This window comes from Oryzias latipes, chromosome 17, assembly GCF_002234675.1.
Source record: "Oryzias latipes chromosome 17, ASM223467v1".
Lineage (NCBI taxonomy): Eukaryota > Metazoa > Chordata > Actinopteri > Beloniformes > Adrianichthyidae > Oryzias > Oryzias latipes.
The window spans coordinates 31,366,992-31,390,488 of record NC_019875.2 but is presented as its reverse complement, the minus strand read 5'-3'; the positions used below and the strand labels follow the sequence as shown (position 1 = coordinate 31,390,488).

Sequence of the window (23,497 nt, the reverse complement as noted above, 5' to 3'; positions counted from 1 at the left end):
GTAGGTGGGTGGATGGATGGGTAGGTGGATGGATGATGGGTAGGTGGGTGGATGATGGGTAGGTGGATGGATGATGGGTGGGTGGGTGGATGGGTAGGTGGGTGGATGATGGGTAGGTGGGTGGGTGGATGGGTAGGTGGATGGATGATGGGTGGGTGGGTGGGTGTGTTTCTATGAATGTCACAGATGCCTTTAGTAGAAACAGACCCATCAACAGTGTAGGGAGTAACTAGAACTGTGTAACGGCGTTACATGTGAAGTAACAGTAATCTAATGGAATCATTTAAATGCTTTATGTCTGTAGCAGCTGAGGAAAATATGACATTTATGCCGGTAGTTTAACTGGCAAAGTAACTGGAGTGGTTACTGTGCGGAGTAACTAATTACCTTTAAGATGCAGTTACTGAGTTAGTAACTCGATTACTTTTTGAGCGATATAACTAGTAACTCACTTTATAAAGGAAGGTTCGTTTGTGGGTGGTGCGTTTAAGGTTCGATCGTTTTTCTCAGCTTCAGACATGTTGACACGTGACACGGTGACTGAACTCCGACTTGTTAGGTGTCTACGGGCTGTCTGACGGTATCAGGTCACGCGGACAGAACCCACAGATGTTTGTTTGGACGTTACCGTCGTTAGAAGCGGCAGCGGCGAAACTAACATGGGACCGCAAAGCTCTCAAAAATAACGTCAACTCTCTGACCAATGACGTGGCAGAGAGTCTGTCACGTGACAGCCAGTTCAGTAAATCAGGACTGACTACAGTAGCTGGAAGTCATTTCTGGTCGCGCAGAGTCGGTCCTTGGTCCGGTTCTCCAGGAGAGGTTCCTGGTCTGGTTCCGGATCTGGGTCCTGGTGAGGTCTGTCCGGGTCTTCCTGCGCTGCTCCGCCATGGCTGGTGAGTTTGACTCCGTAAAGCTGCGGGTCCGGTCGGATCACCATCAGAGCCCGACCCGGTCTCTCGGGGGGGGTGGGGGGTGTTACCAGCGGGCTACCTCTGCGCGCGCGTGCAGCACTTCCCATTCATCTGAACCGCTGTGTCATTGTTGTTTAGTGAGGTTTAAAAACGAAAGGAAAAACATGTGAGATGAACGGACGTCTGATCCGGGTCAGCAACCACCGGGACCAGAAGAAGCAGACGAGACGAGGAAGAACTTTCAGAAGAAGATCGGAGACTAAAGATGAGGATGAGGAGGTGGAGCTAGACAGCAGAGGATGCAGGTGTGGGTGTCTCCTCTGGAATGAGGAAAGCGGATCTGGTGGTGGAATGAAGAAGTTCAGGAGTTTGTTTGGAGGAAGCGGTTAAGAAGTTGAGGGAGGTTTACTGCAGACAACCACAGACCTTCGGTTTGGAGATGCTTCTGGAGGTCCGAAGGAGCTGCAGGTCTGGAGTCTAGACTGGATCCAGGGAGGAGCTGCTGTTTGTATGAGGAAGTCTGGAGCAGCAGAGGAGAACGCTGGACAAGGAGGACAGCTGATAGATAGTGGTGAGATGTTCTGTAGATGTGACGGTCCAAGGTGGAGGTGGGACTACGCCTCTCCTGGTTTCCATGGTGATGGACAGACTGACAGTTGAGGTCAGACAGGAATTTCAAAGGATCATGATGTTTGCAGATGACACTGATCTTTAGTGAGAGGAGGGAACAGGTGGAGGAGCATCTGGACAGGTGGAAGAGCATCTGGACAGGTGGAGGAGCATTTGGACAGGTGGAGGAACATCTGGACAGGTGGAGGAGCATTTGGACAGGTGGAGGAACATCTGGACAGGTGGAGGAGCATCTGGACAGGTGGAGGAACATCTGGACAGGTGGAGGAGCATCTGGACAGGTGGAGGAGCATCTGGACAGGTGGAGGAGCATCTGGACAGGTGGAGGAGCATCTGGACAGGTGGAGGAGCATTTGGACAGGTGGAGGAACATCTGGACAGGTGGAGGAGCATCTGGACAGGTGGAGGAGCATCTGGACAGGTGGAGGAACATCTGGACAGGTGGAGGAGCATTTGGACAGGTGTAGGAGCATCTGGACAGTTGGAGGAACATTTGGACAGGTGGAGGAACATCTGGACAGGTGGAGGAGCATCTGGACAGGTGGAGGAACATTTGGACAGGTGGAGGAGCATCTGGACAGGTGGAGGAACATCTGGACAGGTGGAGGAGCATCTGGACAGGTGGAGGAACATCTGGACAGGTGGAGGAGCATCTGGACAGGTGGAGGAACATCTGGACAGATGGAGGAGCATCTGGACAGGTGGAGGAACATCTGGACAGGTGGAGGAACACCTGGACAGGTGGAGGAACATCTGGACAGGTGGAGGAGCATCTGGACAGGTGGAGGAGCATCTGGACAGGTGGAGGAACACCTGGACAGGTGGAGGAGCATCTGGACAGGTGGAGGAACATTTGGACAGGTGGAGGAGCATCAGCAGCAGAGTATCTGAGTGTGTAGGGAGGAAGGAACACAGGAGGAGGTTCTAGGGAGCAGACAACAGGGGGGGGGGGGGGGGGGGGGGCTCTTAGGATTTCAGGTGCAGAAGACTGTGGTGGGAGCATTCATGTTGCAGATGTGGAGGTGGCAGCAATCTGAAGTAAATGTACCCCTCTTGTGTTTTTCAGTCTTTCCTGGAGGGGGGCAGCTGGACTTTGGGCTTTAACAGGATCCTCGGGACCCCTGTAAAGGCGGCAGCTCTCCCAGCGTCTAGGATGATCTCGAGGAGCAGGAGCGCCAGCAGTGCTGGGGGGTCACCGGGCAGTGCTGCCTCTGAGGCTCGGTCTGTGGGATCCACCAGGACCTGGGCGGCAGGGGGCGGGGGGAGGAACCCCAATCCCCATTACAGCATGGGGGCTTCGTCCCTCCTGACGGGGGCTCCAGGGCTGGATCCAGACTACGTCATGCAGCTGGTCAGTGATGTGCGGGGCTTTGCTGGAATACTGGTCAGTCTGAAGGGCGCTTTCCAGCATGAGGGTAAGTACGGGGGGGGGCATGTGAGGTTTGGGTTCTGTTGGGTGGAGGCGGGGGTGCGGCGAAAAGAAAAACGTCTCCTCCAGCATCAGATTAAAAGCAGATGTTTGAGGTTTGGGTCTGGAATGTTTGGCGTTCATGTTGATCTTCAGCTGCAGAGCTTCTTAAAGCAACAGCTCCTCCTAGAACAGCTCCCCCTAGAACATCTCCCTGTGGAACAGCTCCTCCAAGAACAGCTCCCCCTAGAGCAGCCCCTCCTAGAACAGCTCCTCCTAGAACAGCTCCCTGTGGAACAGCTCCTCCTAGAACAGCTCCCCCTAGAACAGCTCCCCCTAGAACGACTCCTCCTAGAACAGCTCCCCCTAGAACAGCTCCTCCTAAAACAGCTCCCCCTAGAACAGCTCCTCCTAGAACAGCTCCCCCTAGAACAGCTCCCCCTAGAACGACTCCTCCAAGAACAGCTCCCCCTAGAGCAGCCCCTCCTAGAACAGCTCCCCCTAGAACAGCTCCCCCTAGAACTGCTCCTCCTAGAACAGCTCCCCCTAGAACAGCTCCCCGTAGAACAGCTCCTCCTAGAACAGCTCCTCCTAGAACAGCTCCCCCTAGAACGACTCCCCCTAGAACAGCTCCCCCTAGAACAGCTCCTCCTAGAACAGCTCCCCCTAGAACAGCTCCCTGTGGAACAGCTCCTCCTAGAACGACTCCTCCAATAACAGCTCCCCCTAGAGCAGCCCCTCCTAGAACAGCTCCTCCTAGAACAGCTCCCCGTGGAACAGCTCCTCCTAGAACGACTCCTCCTAGTACAGCTCCTCCTTTAACAACTCCTCCTAGAACAGCTCCTCCTAGAACAGCTCCCCCTAGAACTGCTCCTCCTAGAAAAGCTCCCACTAGAACAGCTCCCCCTAGAACATCTCCTCCTAAAGCAGCTCCCCCTAGAACGACTCCTCCAAGAACAGCTCCCCCTAGAGCAGCTCCTCCAAGAACAGCTCCCCCTAGAACTGCTCCTCCTAGAACAGCTCCCCCTAGAACATCTCCTCCTAAAGCAGCTTCTCCTTGAACAAGTCCTCCTAGAACAGCTCCTCCTAGAACAGCTCCCCGTGGAACAGCTCTTCCTGGTACAGCTCCTCCTTTAACAACTCCTCCTAGAACAGCTCCTCCTAGAACGACTCCTCCTAGTACAGCTCCTCCTTGAACAACTCCTCCTAGAACAGCTCCTCCTAGAACAGCTCCCCCTAGAACTGCTCCTCCTAGAACATCTCCCCCTAGAACAGCTCCTCCTAAAGCAGCTCCTCCTTGAAGAGCTCCTCCTAGAACAGCTCCTCCTAGAACAGCTCCTCCTAGAACGACTCCTCCTGGTACAGCTCCTCCTTTAACAACTCCTCCTAGAACAGCTCCCCCTAGAACTGCTCCTCCTAGAACAGCTCCCACTAGAACAGCTCCCCCTAGAACATCTCCTCCTAAAGCAGCTCCCCCTTGAACAACTCCTCCTAGAACAGCTCCCCCTAGAGCAGCTCCTCCTAGAACAGCTCCCCCTAGGACTGCTCCTCCTAGAACAGCTCCCCCTAGAACAGCTCCCCCTAGAACTACTCCCCCTAGAACAGCTCCCCCTAGAACTACTCCCCCTAGAACAGCTCCCCCTTGAACAACTCCTCCTAGAACAGCTCCCCATAAAGCAGCTCCCCCTAGAACAGCTCCCCCTAGAACGACTCCTCCAAGAACAGCTCCCCCTAGAGCAGCTCCTCCTAGAACAGCTCCCCCTAGGACTGCTCCTCCTAGAACAGCTCCTCCTAGAACAGCTCCTCCTAGAACAGCTCCTCCTAGAACGACTCCTCCTGGTACAGCTCCTCCTTTAACAGCTCCCCGTAGAGCAGCTCCTCCTAGAACTGCTCCTCCAAGAAAAGCTCCCCCTAGAGCAGCTCCTCCTAGAACAGCTCCCCCTAGTACTGCTCCTCCTAGAACAGCTCCCCCTAGAACAGCTCCCCCTAAAGCAGCTCCCCCTAGAACAGCTCCTCCAAGAAAAGCTCCCCCTAGAGCAGCTCCTCCTAGAACAGCTCCCCCTAGAACAGCTCCTCCTAGAACGACACCTCCTAGAACAGCTCCTCGTAGAACAGCTCCCCCTAGAACTGCTCCTCCTAGAACAACACCTCCTAGAACAGCTCCTCCTAGAACAGCTCCTCCTTGAACAGCTCCTCCTATAACAGCTCCTCCTAGAACGACTCCTCCTAGAACAGCTCCCCCTAGAACAGCTCCTCCTAGAACAGCTCCTCCTAGAACAGCGCCTCCTAGAACAGCGCCTCCTAGAACAGCTCCTCTTAGAACAGCTCCTCCTATAACTGCTCCTCCTAAAACAGCTCCCCGTGGAACAGCTCCTCCTAGAACAGCTCCTCCAAGAACAGCTCCCCCTAGAACAGCTACCCCTAAAGCAGCTCCCCCTAGAACAGCTCCTCCAAGAAAAGCTCCCCCTAGAGCAGCTCCTCCTAGAACAGCTCCCCCTAGTACTGCTCCTCCTAGAACAGCTCCCCCTAGAACAGCTCCCCCTAAAGCAGCTCCCCCTAGAACAGCTCCTCCAAGAAAAGCTCCCCCTAGAGCAGCTCCTCCTAGAACAGCTCCCCCTAGAACAGCTCCTCCTAGAACGACACCTCCTAGAACAGCTCCTCGTAGAACAGCTCCCCCTAGAACTGCTCCTCCTAGAACAACACCTCCTAGAACAGCTCCTCCTAGAACAGCTCCTCCTTGAACAGCTCCTCCTATAACAGCTCCTCCTAGAACGACTCCTCCTAGAACAGCTCCCCCTAGAACAGCTCCTCCTAGAACAGCTCCTCCTAGAACAGCGCCTCCTAGAACAGCGCCTCCTAGAACAGCTCCTCTTAGAACAGCTCCTCCTATAACTGCTCCTCCTAAAACAGCTCCCTGTGGAACAGCTCCTCCTAGAACAGCTCCTCCAAGAACAGCTCCCCCTAGAACAGCTCCTCCTTGAACAACTCCTCCTAGAACAGCTCCTCCTAGAACAGCTCCTCCTAGAACAGCTTCTCCTTGAACAGCTCCTCCTATAACAGCTCCTCCTAGAACGACTCCTCCTAGAACAACTCCCCCTAGAACAGCTCCTCCTAGAACAGCTCTTCCTAAAACAGCTCCTCCTAGAACAGCGCCTCCTAGAACGACTCCTCCTAGAACAGCTCCTCCTTGAACAGCTCCTCCTATAACAGCTCCTCCTATAACAGCTCCTCCTAGAACGACTCCTCCTAGAACAACTCCCCCTAGAACAGCTCCTCCTAGAACAGCTCCTCCTAGAACAGCTCCTCCTAAAACAGCTCCTCCTAGAACAGCGCCTCCTAGAACAGCGCCTCCTAGAACAGCTCCCCCTAGAACAGCTCCCCCTAGAACAGCTCCCCCTAGAACAGCTCCTCCTAGAACGACTCCTCCTAGAACAGTTCCTCCTTGAACAGCTCCTCCTATAACAGCTCCTCCTAGAACGACTCCTCCTATAACAGCTCCTCCTAGAACGACTCCTCCTAGAACAACTCCCCCTAGAACAGCTCCTCCTAGAACAGCTCCTCCTATAACTGCTTTTCCTAGAACAGCTCCCCGTGGAACAGCTCCCCCTAGAACATCTCCTCCTAAAGCAGCTCCTCCTTGAACAACTCCTCCTAGAACAGCTCCCCCTAGAACAGCTCCCTGTGGAACAGCTCCTCCTAGAACGACTTCTCCAAGAACAGCTCCCCCTAGAGCAGCCCCTCCTAGAACAGCTCCTCCTAGAACGACTCCTCCTAGTACAGCTCCTCCTAAAACAGCTCCCCCTAGAACAGCTCCTCCTAAAAACAGCTCCCTCTAGAACAGCTCCCCCTAGAACGACTCCTCCAAGAACAGCTCCCCCTAGAGCAGCCCCTCCTAGATGAGCTCCTCCTAGAACCACTCCTCCTAGTACAGCTCCTCCTAGAACAGCTCCCCCTAGAACATCTCCTCCTAAAGCAGCTTCTCCTTGAACAACTCCTCCTAGAACAGCTCCTCCTAGAACAGCTCCTCCTAGAACGACTCCTCCTAGTACAGCTCCTCCTTGAACAACTCCTCCTAGAACAGCTTCTCCTAGAACAGCTCCCCCTAGAACTGCTCCTCCTAGAACAGCTCCCCCTAGAACAGCTCCTCCTAAAGCAGCTCCTTCTTGAAGAGCTCCTCCTAGAACAGCTCCTCCTAGAACAGCTCCCCCTAGTACGACTCTTCCAAGAACAGCTCCCCCTAGAGCAGCTCCTCCTAGAACAGCTCCGGACTGCTCCTCCTAGAACAGCTCCCCCTAGAACAGCTCCCCCTAGAACTACTCCTCCTATAACAACTCCTCCTAGAACGACTCCTCCTAGTACAGCTCCTCCTAAAACAGCTCCTCCTAGAACAGCTCCCCCTAGAACAGCTCCCCCTAGAACTACTCCCCCTAGAACAGCTCCCCCTAGAACTACTCCCCCTAGAACAGCTCCCCCTTGAACAACTCCTCCTAAAACAGCTCCCCCTAGAACAGCTCCCCCTAGAACAGCTCCTCCTAGAACGACTCCTCCTAGAACAGCTCCTCCTTGAACAGCTCCTCCTATAACAGCTCCTCCTAGAACGACTCCTCCTATAACAGCTCCTCCTAGAACGACTCCTCCTAGAACAACTCCTCCTAAAACAGCTCCCCCTAGAACAGCTCCTCCTAAAAACAGCTCCCTCTAGAACAGCTCCCCCTAGAACGACTCCTCCAAGAACAGCTCCCCCTAGAGCAGCCCCTCCTAGATGAGCTCCTCCTAGAACCACTCCTCCTAGTACAGCTCCTCCTAGAACAGCTCCCCCTAGAACATCTCCTCCTAAAGCAGCTTCTCCTTGAACAACTCCTCCTAGAACAGCTCCTCCTAGAACAGCTCCTCCTAGAACGACTCCTCCTAGTACAGCTCCTCCTTGAACAACTCCTCCTAGAACAGCTTCTCCTAGAACAGCTCCCCCTAGAACTGCTCCTCCTAGAACAGCTCCCCCTAGAACAGCTCCTCCTAAAGCAGCTCCTTCTTGAAGAGCTCCTCCTAGAACAGCTCCTCCTAGAACAGCTCCCCCTAGTACGACTCTTCCAAGAACAGCTCCCCCTAGAGCAGCTCCTCCTAGAACAGCTCCGGACTGCTCCTCCTAGAACAGCTCCCCCTAGAACAGCTCCCCCTAGAACTACTCCCCCTAGAAAAGCTCCCCCTAGAACTACTCCCCCTAGAACAGCTCCCCCTTGAACAACTCCTCCTAAAACAGCTCCCCCTAGAACAGCTCCCCCTAGAACAGCTCCTCCTAGAACGACTCCTCCTAGAACAGCTCCTCCTTGAACAGCTCCTCCTATAACAGCTCCTCCTAGAACGACTCCTCCTATAACAGCTCCTCCTAGAACGACTCCTCCTAGAACAACTCCCCCTAGAACAGCTCCTCCTAGAACAGCTCCTCCTATAACTGCTTTTCCTAGAACAGCTCCCCGTGGAACAGCTCCTCCTAGAACAGCTCCCCCTAGAACATCTCCTCCTAAAGCAGCTCCTCCTTGAACAACTCCTCCTAGAACAGCTCCCCCTAGAACAGCTCCCTGTGGAACAGCTCCTCCTAGAACGACTTCTCCAAGAACAGCTCCCCCTAGAGCAGCCCCTCCTAGAACAGCTCCTCCTAGAACGACTCCTCCTAGAACAGCTCCCCCTAGAACGACTCCTCCAAGAACAGCTCCCCCTTGAACAACTCCTCCTAAAACAGCTCCCCCTAGAACAGCTCCCCCTAGAACAGCTCCTCCTAGAACGACTCCTCCTAGAACAGCTCCTCCTTGAACAGCTCCTCCTATAACAGCTCCTCCTAGAACGACTCCTCCTATAACAGCTCCTCCTAGAACGACTCCTCCTAGAACAACTCCCCCTAGAACAGCTCCTCCTAGAACAGCTCCTCCTATAACTGCTTTTCCTAGAACAGCTCCCCGTGGAACAGCTCCTCCTAGAACAGCTCCCCCTAGAACATCTCCTCCTAAAGCAGCTCCTCCTTGAACAACTCCTCCTAGAACAGCTCCCCCTAGAACAGCTCCCTGTGGAACAGCTCCTCCTAGAACGACTTCTCCAAGAACAGCTCCCCCTAGAGCAGCCCCTCCTAGAACAGCTCCTCCTAGAACGACTCCTCCTAAAACAGCTCCCCCTAGAACAGCTCCTCCTAAAAACAGCTCCCTCTAGAACAGCTCCCCCTAGAACGACTCCTCCAAGAACAGCTCCCCCTAGAGCAGCCCCTCCTAGATGAGCTCCTCCTAGAACCACTCCTCCTAGTACAGCTCCTCCTAGAACAGCTCCCCCTAGAACATCTCCTCCTAAAGCAGCTTCTCCTTGAACAACTCCTCCTAGAACAGCTCCTCCTAGAACAGCTCCTCCTAGAACGACTCCTCCTAGTACAGCTCCTCCTTGAACAACTCCTCCTAGAACAGCTTCTCCTAGAACAGCTCCCCCTAGAACTGCTCCTCCTAGAACAGCTCCCCCTAGAACAGCTCCTCCTAAAGCAGCTCCTTCTTGAAGAGCTCCTCCTAGAACAGCTCCTCCTAGAACAGCTCCCCCTAGTACGACTCTTCCAAGAACAGCTCCCCCTAGAGCAGCTCCTCCTAGAACAGCTCCGGACTGCTCCTCCTAGAACAGCTCCCCCTAGAACAGCTCCCCCTAGAACTACTCCCCCTAGAACAGCTCCCCCTAGAACTACTCCCCCTAGAACAGCTCCCCCTTGAACAACTCCTCCTAAAACAGCTCCCCCTAGAACAGCTCCCCCTAGAACAGCTCCTCCTAGAACGACTCCTCCTAGAACAGCTCCTCCTTGAACAGCTCCTCCTATAACAGCTCCTCCTAGAACGACTCCTCCTATAACAGCTCCTCCTAGAACGACTCCTCCTAGAACAACTCCCCCTAGAACAGCTCCTCCTAGAACAGCTCCTCCTATAACTGCTTTTCCTAGAACAGCTCCCCGTGGAACAGCTCCTCCTAGAACAGCTCCCCCTAGAACATCTCCTCCTAAAGCAGCTCCTCCTTGAACAACTCCTCCTAGAACAGCTCCCCCTAGAACAGCTCCCTGTGGAACAGCTCCTCCTAGAACGACTTCTCCAAGAACAGCTCCCCCTAGAGCAGCCCCTCCTAGAACAGCTCCTCCTAGAACGACTCCTCCTAGAACAGCTCCCCCTAGAACGACTCCTCCAAGAACAGCTCCCCCTTGAACAACTCCTCCTAAAACAGCTCCCCCTAGAACAGCTCCCCCTAGAACAGCTCCTCCTAGAACGACTCCTCCTAGAACAGCTCCTCCTTGAACAGCTCCTCCTATAACAGCTCCTCCTAGAACGACTCCTCCTATAACAGCTCCTCCTAGAACGACTCCTCCTAGAACAACTCCCCCTAGAACAGCTCCTCCTAGAACAGCTCCTCCTATAACTGCTTTTCCTAGAACAGCTCCCCGTGGAACAGCTCCTCCTAGAACAGCTCCCCCTAGAACATCTCCTCCTAAAGCAGCTCCTCCTTGAACAACTCCTCCTAGAACAGCTCCCCCTAGAACAGCTCCCTGTGGAACAGCTCCTCCTAGAACGACTTCTCCAAGAACAGCTCCCCCTAGAGCAGCCCCTCCTAGAACAGCTCCTCCTAGAACGACTCCTCCTAAAACAGCTCCCCCTAGAACAGCTCCTCCTAGAACAGCTCCCCCTAGAACAGCTCCCCCTAGAACGACTCCTCCAAGAACAGCTCCCCCTAGAACATCTCCTCCTAAAGCAGCTTCTCCTTGAACAACTCCTCCTAGAACAGCTCCTCCTAGAACAGCTCCTCCTAGAACAGTTCCCCCTAGAACAGCTCCCCCTAGAACATCTCCTCCTAAAGCAGCTTCTCCTTGAACAACTCCTCCTAGAACAGCTCCTCCTAGAACAGCTCCCCGTGGAACAGCTCCCCCTAGAACAGCTCCCCCTAGAACATCTCCTCCTAAAGCAGCTTCTCCTTGAACAACTCCCCCTAGAACAGCTCCCCCTAGAACAGCTCCTCCTAGAACAGCTCCCCGTAGAACAGCTCCCCCTAGAACAGCTCCCCGTAGAACAGCTCCTCCTAGAACAGCTCCCCGTAGAACAGCTCCCCGTAGAATAGCTCCCCCTAGAACAGCTCCTCCTAGAACAGCTCTCCCTAGAAAAGCTCCTCCTAGAACAGCTCCCCGTAGAAAAGTTCCCCCTAAAACAGCTCCTCTTAGAGCACCTCCCCCTAGAGCAGCTCTCCGTAGAACAGCTCCCCCTAGAACAGCTCCCCCTAGAACAGATCCTCCTAGAACAGCTCCCCGTAGAACAGATCCTCCTAGAACAGCTCTCCGTAGAACAGCTCCCCCTAGAACAGCTCCCCCTAGAACAGATCCTCCTAGAACAGCTCCCCGTAGAACAGATCCTCCTAGAACAGCTCTCCGTAGAACAGCTCCCCCTAGAACAGCTCCCCCTAGAACAGCTCCTCCTAGAACAGCTTCTCCTAGAACAGCTCTCCGGTTCTTTCTGAATCCCATCTCTGACCATCAGAACAATCATCGGGGGGGGGGCTGGAATTCAAACAAGCTGGCCTCCTTCATGGAGTCAGCATCTTTATTAGATGTTTATCTTTAAATGGGAGGGGTCCACTCCTGCTGAAGCCTGAAGGCCGCCCGTCTGTGGGGGCGAGTAGTTCGGCATTCCTCTGGCTGGAGGAGGCGGTCCCTGCGAGCGCCCTGGCTTGCAGTGAGCACGCTGTTGCTGGAGGCTCCACAAAAACGTGCACGGTTTTCCCCCACGAAACCTTTCAGGTATTCCCATGGGGGGGGGGGGGGCAGTAAATGTTGAACTTCTTCAGAAATCAGTAGATTGGAATGTTTGAAATCCAGAATGTCAGTGAGTGACAGTCGACGGCAGAAAGACGCATCGTTCTTTAGGATGGGCGTGGCTCTCACGGACGGACCTGACTTCCAGTTTTCCTTTGGATCCAAATACAGATTAGACCTTTCAAACCGGTAGAAACAGCCCAGACCTCAAAGCTCTGCAAAGATGACAGTTCTGATCAGAAAGTGGACAAACTAACGGCTAGGATCTCCATTAGATCAGAAGATTGAAGACCTTTTGACTCAAAAACTGAACTTCCACGTTTCTTTTCTAAGCTGGGCAGTTCCAGACAGGCGAGTTTTAGTTTGGTTGAACAGTTTGATGTAGCGTCACAGTGAGTAAAGCTTCATGAATCTGCTCTCTTTTGGACAGATCTGCAGCTATTGTTCAGCGATAGTTTTCATCTGAAGGAATGTGGTTTTGCAGACGGATGTGTGTCACTGAGCTCTTCACTTCCTCATACTCTGAAGGATCCCAGTCCAACCTGCTCCCTCTGCTTTAAGTCCACACAGAAAAGCATTTGCAAACCCACCAGAGGGCTTCACCGCTGACTCCAAACCGGACTCAACCGCTGTGCTCATGCCCAAAGCTTTACATGCACATTCCGGCGTGTGGTGTTTGTGTTCACGTTCTCCAGCTGCTCTGGCTCATTCTGGACGTCTTTTCAGGACTTTCAGCTTCACAGACAAGGAAAAGTAACGCTGGTTTCTCCGCAAAGGTCACGAGACCCTAGACCAGTGTTTCCCAACCAGTGTGCCGTGGGAAATTGTCCTCATTAACTGATCTAAAAACATTTTCCATCTCCAGGATATCAGCTCTGTGTTCATCCAAACAGGCCCTGATAAAACACTGAGGAGTTAGGAATATGAAAGATCGTAAAATACTTTTTTCTTTGTTTATTTGATTCTATTAAAGACATTTTGATCAGAATGACGGTACTGTGATTTAGCCGTAGCTTCAGCTGTTTTAGGAAAAGTCCCGCCCCTTTAACTGTCTCTGCCAATCATTCTTGAAGGCTTAATCACATGTCATCAGTCTGACCAATCAGAAGTGGTTAAAGTCTTCACTTCCTTGTTCTGATTCTGCTCATAAAGTCTCTCAGTTCCAACAGAAATACCAGCTAAAGCTCCTCTTTAGCGGTGTAGCTTTCCACAGAATCCGGTGTCAGACCGTGGAACAAGAGAACAAAACAATGAAGCCCAGAGAAGAGAGTCTGTCTGCCATCACTACATCTCCCATGATGCATTGGGTTAAAGTGACAGCGTCTCAGCGTAAAATGAGTCTTCCTTTGACGTCTTGAAACCACAACGAACACAATAACAGTTTTTAAATTTTCTAACTTAACTTTTATTCCATCTTTTAGAATAAAACAGCTGCAGCTTCCAGCTTTTTCTGCCACAATTATCACAAAAATGCACATGAGATCATGGAGGGACTGCAGATCAATACAGACTATAGAGTTTCTCCGTTTTTTATTTTTTGGATGCTGGTGTGCCGCGGGATTTTTGTCGAGGTTAAAGTGTGCCGTGGCTCAAAAAAGGTTGAAAAACACTGATCTAGAGCACAGCCCCAGACAGGACTGAAGCTTTCTGGTGTCTGGAGCAGCCAGCGACACTCCAAAAGCTAGCCTGACATAGGTGGGACAGCACAACTGCAGCCGTTCAAGCAGGAAGCTGCAATGTAGATCTGCAATGTAGAGCTGTAATGTAGATCTGTAGATCTGCAATGTAGATCTGTAATGTAGAGCTGCAATGTAGAGCTGCAATGTAGGGAACTTTAATGTAGATCTGCAATGTAGAGAGCTGTAATGCAGCGCTGCAATATAGAGCTGTAATGTAGATCTGTAATGTAGAGCTACAACGGTGCGTTCAGGGATGGATCTATGCCTGCATAAAGTGCTGTTGCGTCTTGAAGACAGTAATAGAATCAAAGGCTTTGGTTTTGTGGTCTTTTCACTTAAATCTCTTCTTTGAATTAAAAAAACACAAACAGTTTTTAAAATCAATTACTTGACCCAAATAAGACCACCTGCTGGAATTGAAGGACTCTTTATGATCTCTTCTATCAGATCTGTCTAAAGTGCAGACGTTTGGGAACAACATGATCAAACTGCATCAGCTCAGTTGACCGTATTACTAAACAAAACTTTAAAGCAGGAAGGTTTCAGCGTTTGTCAGATTCCAAAGATAAAAGTGAATAAAACCAAGAAACCAAATGAGTTCAACCTGAAGAACTATCAGGAACATCCCTGTTTTCATGTCCCTGCTTAAACATTATAGCTTATGATGATTATTATAATATTGTAATATAAAGTGTCATGTTAAGACATCTGAAGGTGGCAGACTTGAAGCTTTGGAATTTACAGGAACGTTTTGGATTCTAGATGCTCGTCTTTAATCTACTTTTCAAGCGAAATGTCATGTAGTCTAAATATTTTATTATATTTTGTCCATATTCTGTAGTAGATCTAGTCAGACCAGCATATTTGGACCAGTACTTCTAACACTTCCATTAGTTAAATAAACTGCAGTTCTAGCTCCCTTAAAGACAAGAAGTCATTTCTTCTAAGAGAACAGGTGAAAAAGCTTGCGATTGAACACAATTACACACTTCATTCAAGCCACACCCCTACATTTAAGTCACACAATTTAACATTAAAGTGTGTGTGTGTGTGTGGGGGGGGGGGGTTCTTGATGGTTTAGTGTATTTATCTTGAAAATCCAGGATGTTTTTCATGTTTTCTATGTGTTTCTCTGCAGAGAACAGCTTTGTCAGATCAGCATTTAATCTGCACAGACTGGAACTGCCCCCCCCCCAACCCCTGCATGCTCTGAATTCCTTCAGAACAAACACTCTCTTGTAGCTCTGCAGGCTTCAGCAGGCTAATGGGAGGCACAACAACAGCACAAACCTCTTCAAACAAACATCGTTAGAAACCAGGCCTGTTAGTCATGAAGTTTCTTTATCTTCATAAAAAACACAAATGTTTAGTAAAACAAATACCGATGTCTGAGGCTGGTTCCAAAGCATGTCTGTGGCTGGAAGCAGATGCTCCTGCATTGATGCAGATGAACGCAGACATGCCTGCGTTGATGCAGATGGAAGCAGATGCTCCTGCATTGATGCAGATGGACGCAGATGCTCCTGCATTGATGCAGATGGACGCAGACGCTCCTGCGTTGATGCAGATGGAAGCAGACGCTCCTGCATTGATGCAGATGAAGGCAGACACTCCTGCGTTGATGCAGATGGATGCAGACGCTCCTGCATTGATGCAGATGGACGCAGACATGCCTGTGTTGATGCAGATGGAAGCAGATGCTCCTGCATTGATGCAGATGAACGCAGACACGCCTGCGTTGATGCAGATGGAAGCAGACGCTCCTGCGTTGATGCAGATGGATGCAGACGCTCCTGCATTGATGCAGATGGACGCAGACATGCCTGTGTTGATGCAGATGGAAGCAGATGCTCCTGCATTGATGCAGATGGACGCAGACGCTCCTGCATTGATGCGGATGGATGCAGACGCTCCTGCATTGATGCAGATGGACGCAGACACGCCTGCATTGATGCAGATGGACACAGACACTCCTGCGTTAATGCATATGGATGCAGACGCTCCTGCATTGATGCAGATGGACGCAGACACGCCTGCGTTGATGCAGATGGACGCAGACGCTCCTGCATTGATGCAGATGGACGCAGACGCTCCTGCATTGATGCTGATGTACGCAGATGCTCCTGCATTGATGCAGATGGACGCAGACGCTCCTGCATTGATGCAGATGAACGCAGATGCTCCTGCATTGATGCAGATGGACGCAGACACGCCTGCATTGATGCAGAGGAACCCAGACGCTCCTGCATTGATGCAGATGAACGCAGACACGCCTGCTTTGATGCAGATGGACGCAGACGCTCCTGCATTGATGCAGATGGACGCAGACGCTCCTGCATTGATGCAGATGTACGCAGATGCTCCTGCATTGATGCAGAGGAACGCAGATGCTCCTGCATTGATGCAGATGAACGCAGATGCTCCTGCATTGATGCAGATGAACGCAGATGCTCCTGCATTGATGCAGATGAACGCAGACACGCCTGCGTTGATGCAGATGGACGCAGACGCTGCTGCATTGATGCAGATGGACGCAGACAGCAGACGCTCCTGCATTGATGTAGATGGACGCTGCTACTTTGGTTTTCTTGCATTTATCTCTCTATGTTCAGCTGCTGACCTTAGTTTTTCATTCTCTGATAACAGAAACTGTCGAATGATGGCTCAAAGATTAGGCACTTTAGTCATAACAAAATCACATGTTAACGCTGTGACTGGAGCAGACGCTCCTCCACCGGTTCACACCTCCTCCATCACACAGCTTGTCATTACCTGCAGAAAGCAGGTGACCTCACTGTGTTTTCCTGCTGCCACGTTTGGAGTTGTCTCTAAAATTCTGGGTCTGCTTTGAACTTAAAACCTAAAAATCAAAGGCGGAGAACAGCTGGAGATTCGCTCCATTGTTGGTCCCGATGTTTCTGTCTGGAAGTCTCTCAGCACATCTGGGATTGGTCGGGCAGGGGTACATTTGTAGTTAACAGATGTTTCATGACATAATCTGACTGAATCTCTTGTTTCAGAGAACATGAAGGATCTACAGGAGCTTGTTCAGGAACGTTTGGCTGAACTCTTCCGAGCTCTAAAGGCCGTCATTGGCAAACATCGGACCCTAAACTCCGTAGACGTTCTCGGAGCAGCCGGCACCGTCATGGCTAAAGTCAAAGGTAAGCTAGAAAACCCAACCGAGCAGCAGGGACCTCGTCTGCCGTGCAGGAGCAGAAATCTCCTAAAGGAAGGTCGTCTGGGCTGAATAGTTTCAGAAGCAGCTCGGAAGCAGAAACGCTTCAGGCTTCTTCAGATGAACTCAGGCCAAAATAATCTGGAGCTGCAGACTCATCTGCCAGAAATGTGATAAAAACGGAAGGTGTCCTTTGAAATGCAGACGAGCAAAGGCTGCATGCCTGCAGTTCAGTCTGAACCTGCTTTCTTTGGAAAAGCATGAAAGTTCAGACAATGGAGAGATGGAACCACGATGGAGAACCACAGGGAAAGCAGCCATCGTACCAGCTTCATCGACGAGCAGCTTCAACGGAACCCTGCTCCTAAGGGGGGGGGGGTCGCAGCTAAGGGGGGTGGAGACGCAGCTGAGGAGGGGGGGTCGCAGATGAAGGGTGGAGGCGCAGCTGAGGGGAGTAACGATTTCTCATTGTTGTCACTAGAAAGGTCTCGGCTGCTGCATCCCTGCTGTAATGTCCGGTCTGTCCACTGAGGGGCGCCGTCCATCTGCAGATCCTCTATTTTATTTATTGTTTTAGGATCATGTCTGACCAAAGGGGGGGGGGACTGGGGTGGAGGACTGTGTGGGGTTAGTTTTCAGGCATCTGGAAGTCTGCCAGACTTGGAGGGAATCTCTGCCCCCCACCCTCCCCCACCCCCATAACAGATAGTTTTAGAGACACACCCCCTACCCTGAAGGGCAGACATGTTGCGCATGGGAACGTCTGCAGGAGAACCCTTCGTCCCTCTGCTCTGGAACACGGATGCCCCTCCCACCTTGACTTCCTCCAATGACGTTCCTCCCTGAACTGGTTTGTCGTCTTTGCTCGTCGGCTCTGGTTCCTGGTTTTTCCTGTCTGGATGGAACAGTGTCTTCAGGAGGTTCCGTTCAGACCCACTGATGCTCATGGGGGAGGAACCTGAGGGCCCCGTCCCCAGCCTTCAGTGTGGGGGGAGGAGGGGCCCTGCAGTCATTGTTGGAGAGCTACAGGATGTCCTGAGGAACTGAGACTCAGGCCTGCAGCCCACCTCCACTCCACCCAGGCTTCCCTCCTGCAGCCGCTGGGATCCGATTCTCCACCGCCAGCAGAACCCGAGGCTCCAGGAGGGTCTCCTCTCTACAGGTCGTCTATCAGGGACAGAAGTACGTGCCGGCGCCATGGCGGTCTGTGCGCTCTCACGCTGGTGCAGTGCGGCAGTTTCCTGTTGTGGGTAGACAGGAAGTTCTACGCCGAGCAGATTTCAGAACTCGGTGTTGGAGTTTCAGCTTCTTCTTCTCAACAAACCGTTTGCTGGTCAGAAACTTCGGATCGGACAGCAGAACTGGAAAACCTCAAGAGTCCGTTGTGTGTGTGCGTGTGTGTGTGTGTGTGTGTGTGTACACATTCTGATGTGTGTGTGTGTGTATACATTCTGATGTGTGTGTGTGTGTGCATTTGCATGCACGAGAGTGTTTGTGCACAAGCCTAAATGTTGTGAGTTCATCCAGAACTGCAGACCTCTGAGGAAGCGTTCAGGTTTCTGTTGATGGTCTGGAGAAACCAGAGCAGATGTGAAGCCGTTTGGACCAGAACCAGGGTGTTGTGCTTGTTTGAATGTCATTCTGACTGAGGTTTCTCACGCACAGGCGTGAAGTTCTCTGAGGTGACCTTTGAGGACCAAAGCGCCGTGTTCCGGGAGATCCACGCTGCCATCGACACGTTGGCCTTCACCTTTGGAAATGTGTGAGTCCAGAACTTCAGTTCTGTGGACGCTGAACCACCGGCACGCAGGGGGGCTTTTCACTCCCCTGACTTAAACTGTGACCCATTCACTTTGTGCGCCGCAGAGTTTCTGACTTCCTGATGGGAGATGTGGACAGGGCCTCAGGGTTGGGGGGCCCCCAGACCAGGAGAAGCAGGGTAAGGGCCCGGTTCCTCAGAGGAGAACCAGACAAATGGACCGTTTCCCGTCTGCTCATCCTCAAATGTCTTTCAGTCCTTTGACGACCTCTCTGCTGATCCTGACCGACACCACAAACGGGATGGGGGGGGTGAGTGTTCAGCGTGTCTGTTGTTTGATTCCTGAAGTTGACCCGCCCCGCCCTTACCCCACCCCCCACTTGGGTCTGTTGAAAAGCAGGTCCATGTTGTTCTCATGGGGGCTAACACGCTCTGTTGGTGTTTATGGGGGGGCCTGACATTTCCTGACATTTGTGTCCTGACCCCCCAGGCCCAGACCTGCAGCTCTCGAGAGAGGAGGAAGTGGACCTGACGCTGCTGAGGAACGAGGTCGGGGTGGAGTCGGCCCTTCTCTACGCCAAGGCCTGGTCCAAGCACATCAAGGACCTCCTGGTGTGGATGGAGAAGCGGGTGTCCATGGGTGAGGGCTAAGAGTGGGGGGTTGGGGAGGGGCTAATGTCCCACCTTGTACCTGCTGCACACGTCAGGTTGACAGACCTCTTTCTATGAACTCTTCCTGTCTTGCAGATATCGAATACGCTAAAAACTACAGCAAAATTGCAGAGTCAGCAAAGGCGCTGGCCAGCCAGCAGGTACCACCGAGGTCTCCGTGACTCACCTGGACTTCCTCCTTCTGATGACCGACTCAGATCTGTGCGTGTCTTTCAGGACTTCATGCCGTTCAGTGACATCTACATCTCCACCTTTAAGAAGGACATTGAACACAACACGCTGCTCTTACAGACTGCGCTCGCCCTCCAATCAAATAAGTTCATCCAGGTAGCTCTCAGGTGTGACCTTCTTTTCCTGTTTGAAGACTTCTGGACTAAATGAGAACCGTCCTTCTGCAGCCTCTTCTGGCTCGGAAGAATGAACTGGACAAGCTGAGGAAGGAGTTGAAGGAGCAGTGGCAGCGGGAGCAGAGGAAGATGGTAGGTGTCCTCGTCAGACTGGTGACCGTCAGTCTGCAGATGCTCCGTCTGCAGATGCTCCGTCTGCAGATGCTCCGTCTGCAGATGCTCCGTTTGCAGATGCTCCGTCTGCAGATGCTCCGTCTGCAGATGCTCCGTCTGCAGATCCTCCGTCTGCAGATGCTCCGTCTGCAGATCCTCCGTCTGCAGATGCTCCGTCTGCAGATGCTCCGTCTGCAGATCCTCCGTCTGCAGATGCTCCGTCTGCAGATCCTCCGTCTGCAGATGCTCCGTCTGCAGATGCTCCGTCTGCAGATGCTCCGTCTGCAGATGCTTGCTGATGTTCCTCTGCTGGTCCTGGGTCGTTGCAGCACGAGGCCAATGCGGCGCTGAGAAAAGCCCAGACTCTGGCAGAGCAGAGGCAGGAGGAGTACAAGAAGGTGCTCTCATCCAGCAGCCGCTCTCAGGAGGAGCAGGGTAACCCCGGCAACAAGCAGCTGGACAGGAGGAGACGGCTGGAGGAGGAGGCGCTGCAGAAGGTGAGAAGCCAACCGCCAGGAAACCTATTGGACTCTAAGATTCTTAGCCTCTGCTCTGGGCAGGCTGAAGAGGCACAGGACCAGTACCAGAGCTGCCGGGCTGACGCCGGTGTCAGGAGGATGGACCTGGCCAACGCCAAGAGGACGGTTCTTACACAGCTCCGGGAGACAATCTTCCAGTGTGACCTGACCCTTAAAGCTGTAAGAAGCAGCACTAAGCCATCAACACTGTTTAGAACTATGACCCCCCCCATTCGACCTCCTAGACAGACACATTCTAGAAGGGTTCTGCTGCTGGAACATGATATCCACACATGTTCTGCGTCTCCTAAAATGTGTTTTTCTCAGCCATAGCACAAACACACACAAACTCTAGTTCTAAACTCCTACTCATCCACCAATCAGTGCCTTTCTTCTGTCAGCAGCCAATCAGACCGTCCAGGGGTCTGTCCTGACCCCACTGCTAAACTATCCTGATAACCTTTAGCGGGTCTGTCCTGACCCTAAACCCTTTGCTGGGGTCTCGAGGGACTTGGTCACTGAAACTTTGGGTTTCTGTCTCCTGTGTCATCAGGCCTTCAGTAGAAAACTGTTCTGAAAAGAACGTAACTTCAGGGAATAACCGAGACAAAAAAAAATCTGTAGAAGGAGTTAGAGCCACGCTGTTGGTGTTCTGCAGCCGTCCCATCATGCACTGCACTGACAGACTGATGGATGTTTGCATGCAGTGCAATGTGTCTGCTGCTTTCATGCTGATGTTCCTCTGCCAAACCTTCTGCTGGTTCTTCTCAGGTGACGGTGAACTGGCTTCAGATCCAGCAGGCTCAGACGGTGGTGGCCCCCACTCACTACCAGGCCCTGAACGAGAACGCCAAACTGTACGAACCTGGAGAATGCTACGCTGAGTTTGTGAGGAACCTCCCCAGGAACCTGCCCAAAGAGCATCTTCACTCAGTCTCCTGCGAGGGTTCAAGGTAACGCCAGTCTCAGCAGGAAGCTGGTGGCTTTCTGCAAAAACCGAAACTGCTCGTCTGCAGGGGGAGGAGTCTTATAGTGAGTGGAACTGGGGCCTTTGAGTGGATATCAGTTTTTACAGTGACAGCGGCTTTAAGCTGCCCCTCCTCTACAGTCACTCGCCGCCGACCCTGCAGACACTCGGCGTGAGAGGAGGAATCTGGGAGGAGGACATTTTCAGCCCTTCCTCAGGAAATGTTGCTGGAAGCAGCAGGAAGGATCATGAGTTTGGCTTTCAGATTCCTCGTTTAGGAAATGCTCTGGTTCAGAGTAGAAGGACAATGCGTAGATGAAGGGGATGTAGAACAACAGGACGTAGATGAATGCCCAGTTCGGGATTAATAAAGTACTCTCTCTCTCTCTCTCTCTCTCAGTTCATGATGAATGAAATGATAAATGTTCCATTTCTGTAGGTTTCTCTGTCCATTCTTCACAAATGGACTAAATTTGTAGCTGTACTCATAAATGAAAACTCATAACTCATAATCCGAGGAAAAGCAGACCAAAATAAAAAAGAAGTGAAACCAAAAGCAGAGAGTTGGCGTTTACCACCACAGGAGCAGAAACGCGGCGTCTTTCTCTGCAGGTTTGGGTTCAACAAACGATTCCTGAGCAGCAGTCATTCCTCCCAAGGGAACCTGTCCCAAACGTCCACCACCGTGTGCGATGAAGGGGATCTTCTTCATCCCCAGCCTGTAAAGATGGGAGGAGAAAGGTCCAGCAGCAGCACTGACTTACCAGGTTAGTCCTCCCACCAGTGAGGCATGAACTCTGACGGCAGGTCGGGATCTGACGACCTCTGCCACGTTTAGATGTTTCTGCGGCCTCCAGGAACCAGGCCCAACGGAAAGCCTGGGCCTCCGGTAGCCAGGTCAGCCAGGGGGGCGTGTGCAGCGACTCTGAGAGCGCAGGGGGCAGCAGCGAATCCAGGTCCATCGACTCTCCCACTGCAAGCCCAGGTTTGAAGCTGCTCCGTTAACCCTGATGTAGACGATGCAGACAAGAACCGGAAACCATAAAAAACCCTTCAGAGGTCGGAACCAGGCACGAGGACCACAGGCGGAGTCCAGTTTTTAGGACTTTGTGTCTTCATGCTGGAGACGCCCGTCATCCCACCTGACATCCGGCTCATGGCCGCACCTGAATGGCCTTCTGCCACGTTTGCCATTGAAGCTGTTTCTGTTCTTGAAGGTGACTTAAGGCGGCGGCTGCCCAGGACGCCGTCCACTGGGACCATGTCTTCAGCGGATGATCTGGACGACAGGGAGCCACTGTCTCCCTTAGACAACGGTGAGGTTTGTCCGCTGTTCTTGACTCTGTTGGCTTCTCAGCGGATTAGCCGCGGTCCTGAGGATGTCCGGTAGAACTAGAACCAACGCGCGTCAGAACTGGTCCGTTTACTGCAGGTGTGGTTCAGTGACGGGTTAGCGTTAGAAAAGATCAGCGTTTGGCCCCGCCTCCATTGGGGCCGGGGTTAGGGATGTCGACTCATTTATTTCAGTCAGACTTCAGGTGTGACTGCAGAGCGTCATGTTCCATTCCCACTGACGTTCCACCAACGTTCTTCACTAACGTTCCCGGTAACTGTCACGGATTTTTTCACTAACATTCTCATGGACGTTCGCATTAATGTTCCCACGATTCTTTTTTTTATGTGTAGTGTAGTTTGTTTCCCATTTTCCTTGCTGGTTCCTTTTAAACTAAATGATTTAGGGTTTATAGTTTTTTTAGAAATGTGTTTTTTACAGAAATGAATTTCTCACAAACATAAGTTTCTTATAAAATGTTTGACTCTTTTAAAAGTCTAGTTTGAAACGGATACTTCTGACTTTGGTTCTGTCTTAGCATCTCTTCCCCTCTGGCAGCTGGAACCGTTGGGAGGTTTAACCTTTGATGCTGGGGGGCAGCCAGGGAGGGGCTTTGAGGACAGAGCAGGACCGCATCAGAGGCTTCCTGCACTGGTTTCAGTTTTGGGTCTGGTGTCTCCTCTGAATCCAGGTCCGGCTGAGCTGGTGACCAGCAGTTCTCCGGGTCCGTTCCGGAACGCTCAGATGTCCAAAGCGGCTCAGACCCACCGGCTCCGTAAACTCCGGGCCCCCTCCAAGTGCAGGGAATGTGACGGACTGGTGGTTTTTCACGGGGCCGAGTGTGAAGAGGTAAAGATGTCCGTCATGGATGCCCTTCAGCAAAGCGTCTCTCTGCTGATGGGCGGGTCTGCGTTCTCCTCTCAGTGCTCGCTGGCGTGCCATAAGAAGTGTCTGGAAACGCTCGCCATCCAGTGCGGCCACAGGAAGCTGCCGGGGAAGCTGCAGCTGTTCGGGGTGGACTTTGCGCTGGCGGCTAAGAACTGTCCTGACGGGATTCCCTTCATCATCAGGAAGTGTGCGTCTGAGATTGAGAGCCGAGCTCTGAACGTCAAGGTAGGTCTACCTGAAAGCTC

At 52.2% G+C, this 23,497-nt stretch overlaps 1 protein-coding gene across 3 annotated transcripts in view; it reads left to right on the top strand.

Moving 5' to 3' along the window:
• Positions 1-639: 639 nt before the first annotated feature.
• The window catches only part of LOC101172644 (rho GTPase-activating protein 29), a 31,088-nt gene continuing 8,230 nt past the window's right edge, over positions 640-23,497 (top strand). Inside the window, exons 1-18 of one of the 3 annotated variants that reach the window (XM_023964851.1) lie at positions 640-896; positions 2,611-2,959; positions 16,458-16,601; positions 18,281-18,377; positions 18,482-18,554; positions 18,631-18,685; positions 18,865-19,014; positions 19,122-19,186; positions 19,263-19,373; positions 19,445-19,525; positions 19,876-20,043; positions 20,107-20,244; positions 20,836-21,017; positions 21,644-21,798; positions 21,870-22,016; positions 22,249-22,347; positions 23,056-23,213; positions 23,289-23,477. In XM_023964851.1, coding sequence (XP_023820619.1) covers positions 2,698-2,959; positions 16,458-16,601; positions 18,281-18,377; positions 18,482-18,554; positions 18,631-18,685; positions 18,865-19,014; positions 19,122-19,186; positions 19,263-19,373; positions 19,445-19,525; positions 19,876-20,043; positions 20,107-20,244; positions 20,836-21,017; positions 21,644-21,798; positions 21,870-22,016; positions 22,249-22,347; positions 23,056-23,213; positions 23,289-23,477 — 2,274 coding nt within the window. In that variant the 5' untranslated portion in view covers positions 640-896; positions 2,611-2,697. Of the gene's footprint in view, positions 897-2,610; positions 2,960-16,457; positions 16,602-17,340; positions 17,798-18,280; positions 18,378-18,481; positions 18,555-18,630; positions 18,686-18,864; positions 19,015-19,121; positions 19,187-19,262; positions 19,374-19,444; positions 19,526-19,875; positions 20,044-20,106; positions 20,245-20,835; positions 21,018-21,643; positions 21,799-21,869; positions 22,017-22,248; positions 22,348-23,055; positions 23,214-23,288; positions 23,478-23,497 lie in introns of those variants that run through there. The other 2 variants (XM_023964852.1, XM_023964853.1) reach the window with 2 other exon arrangements.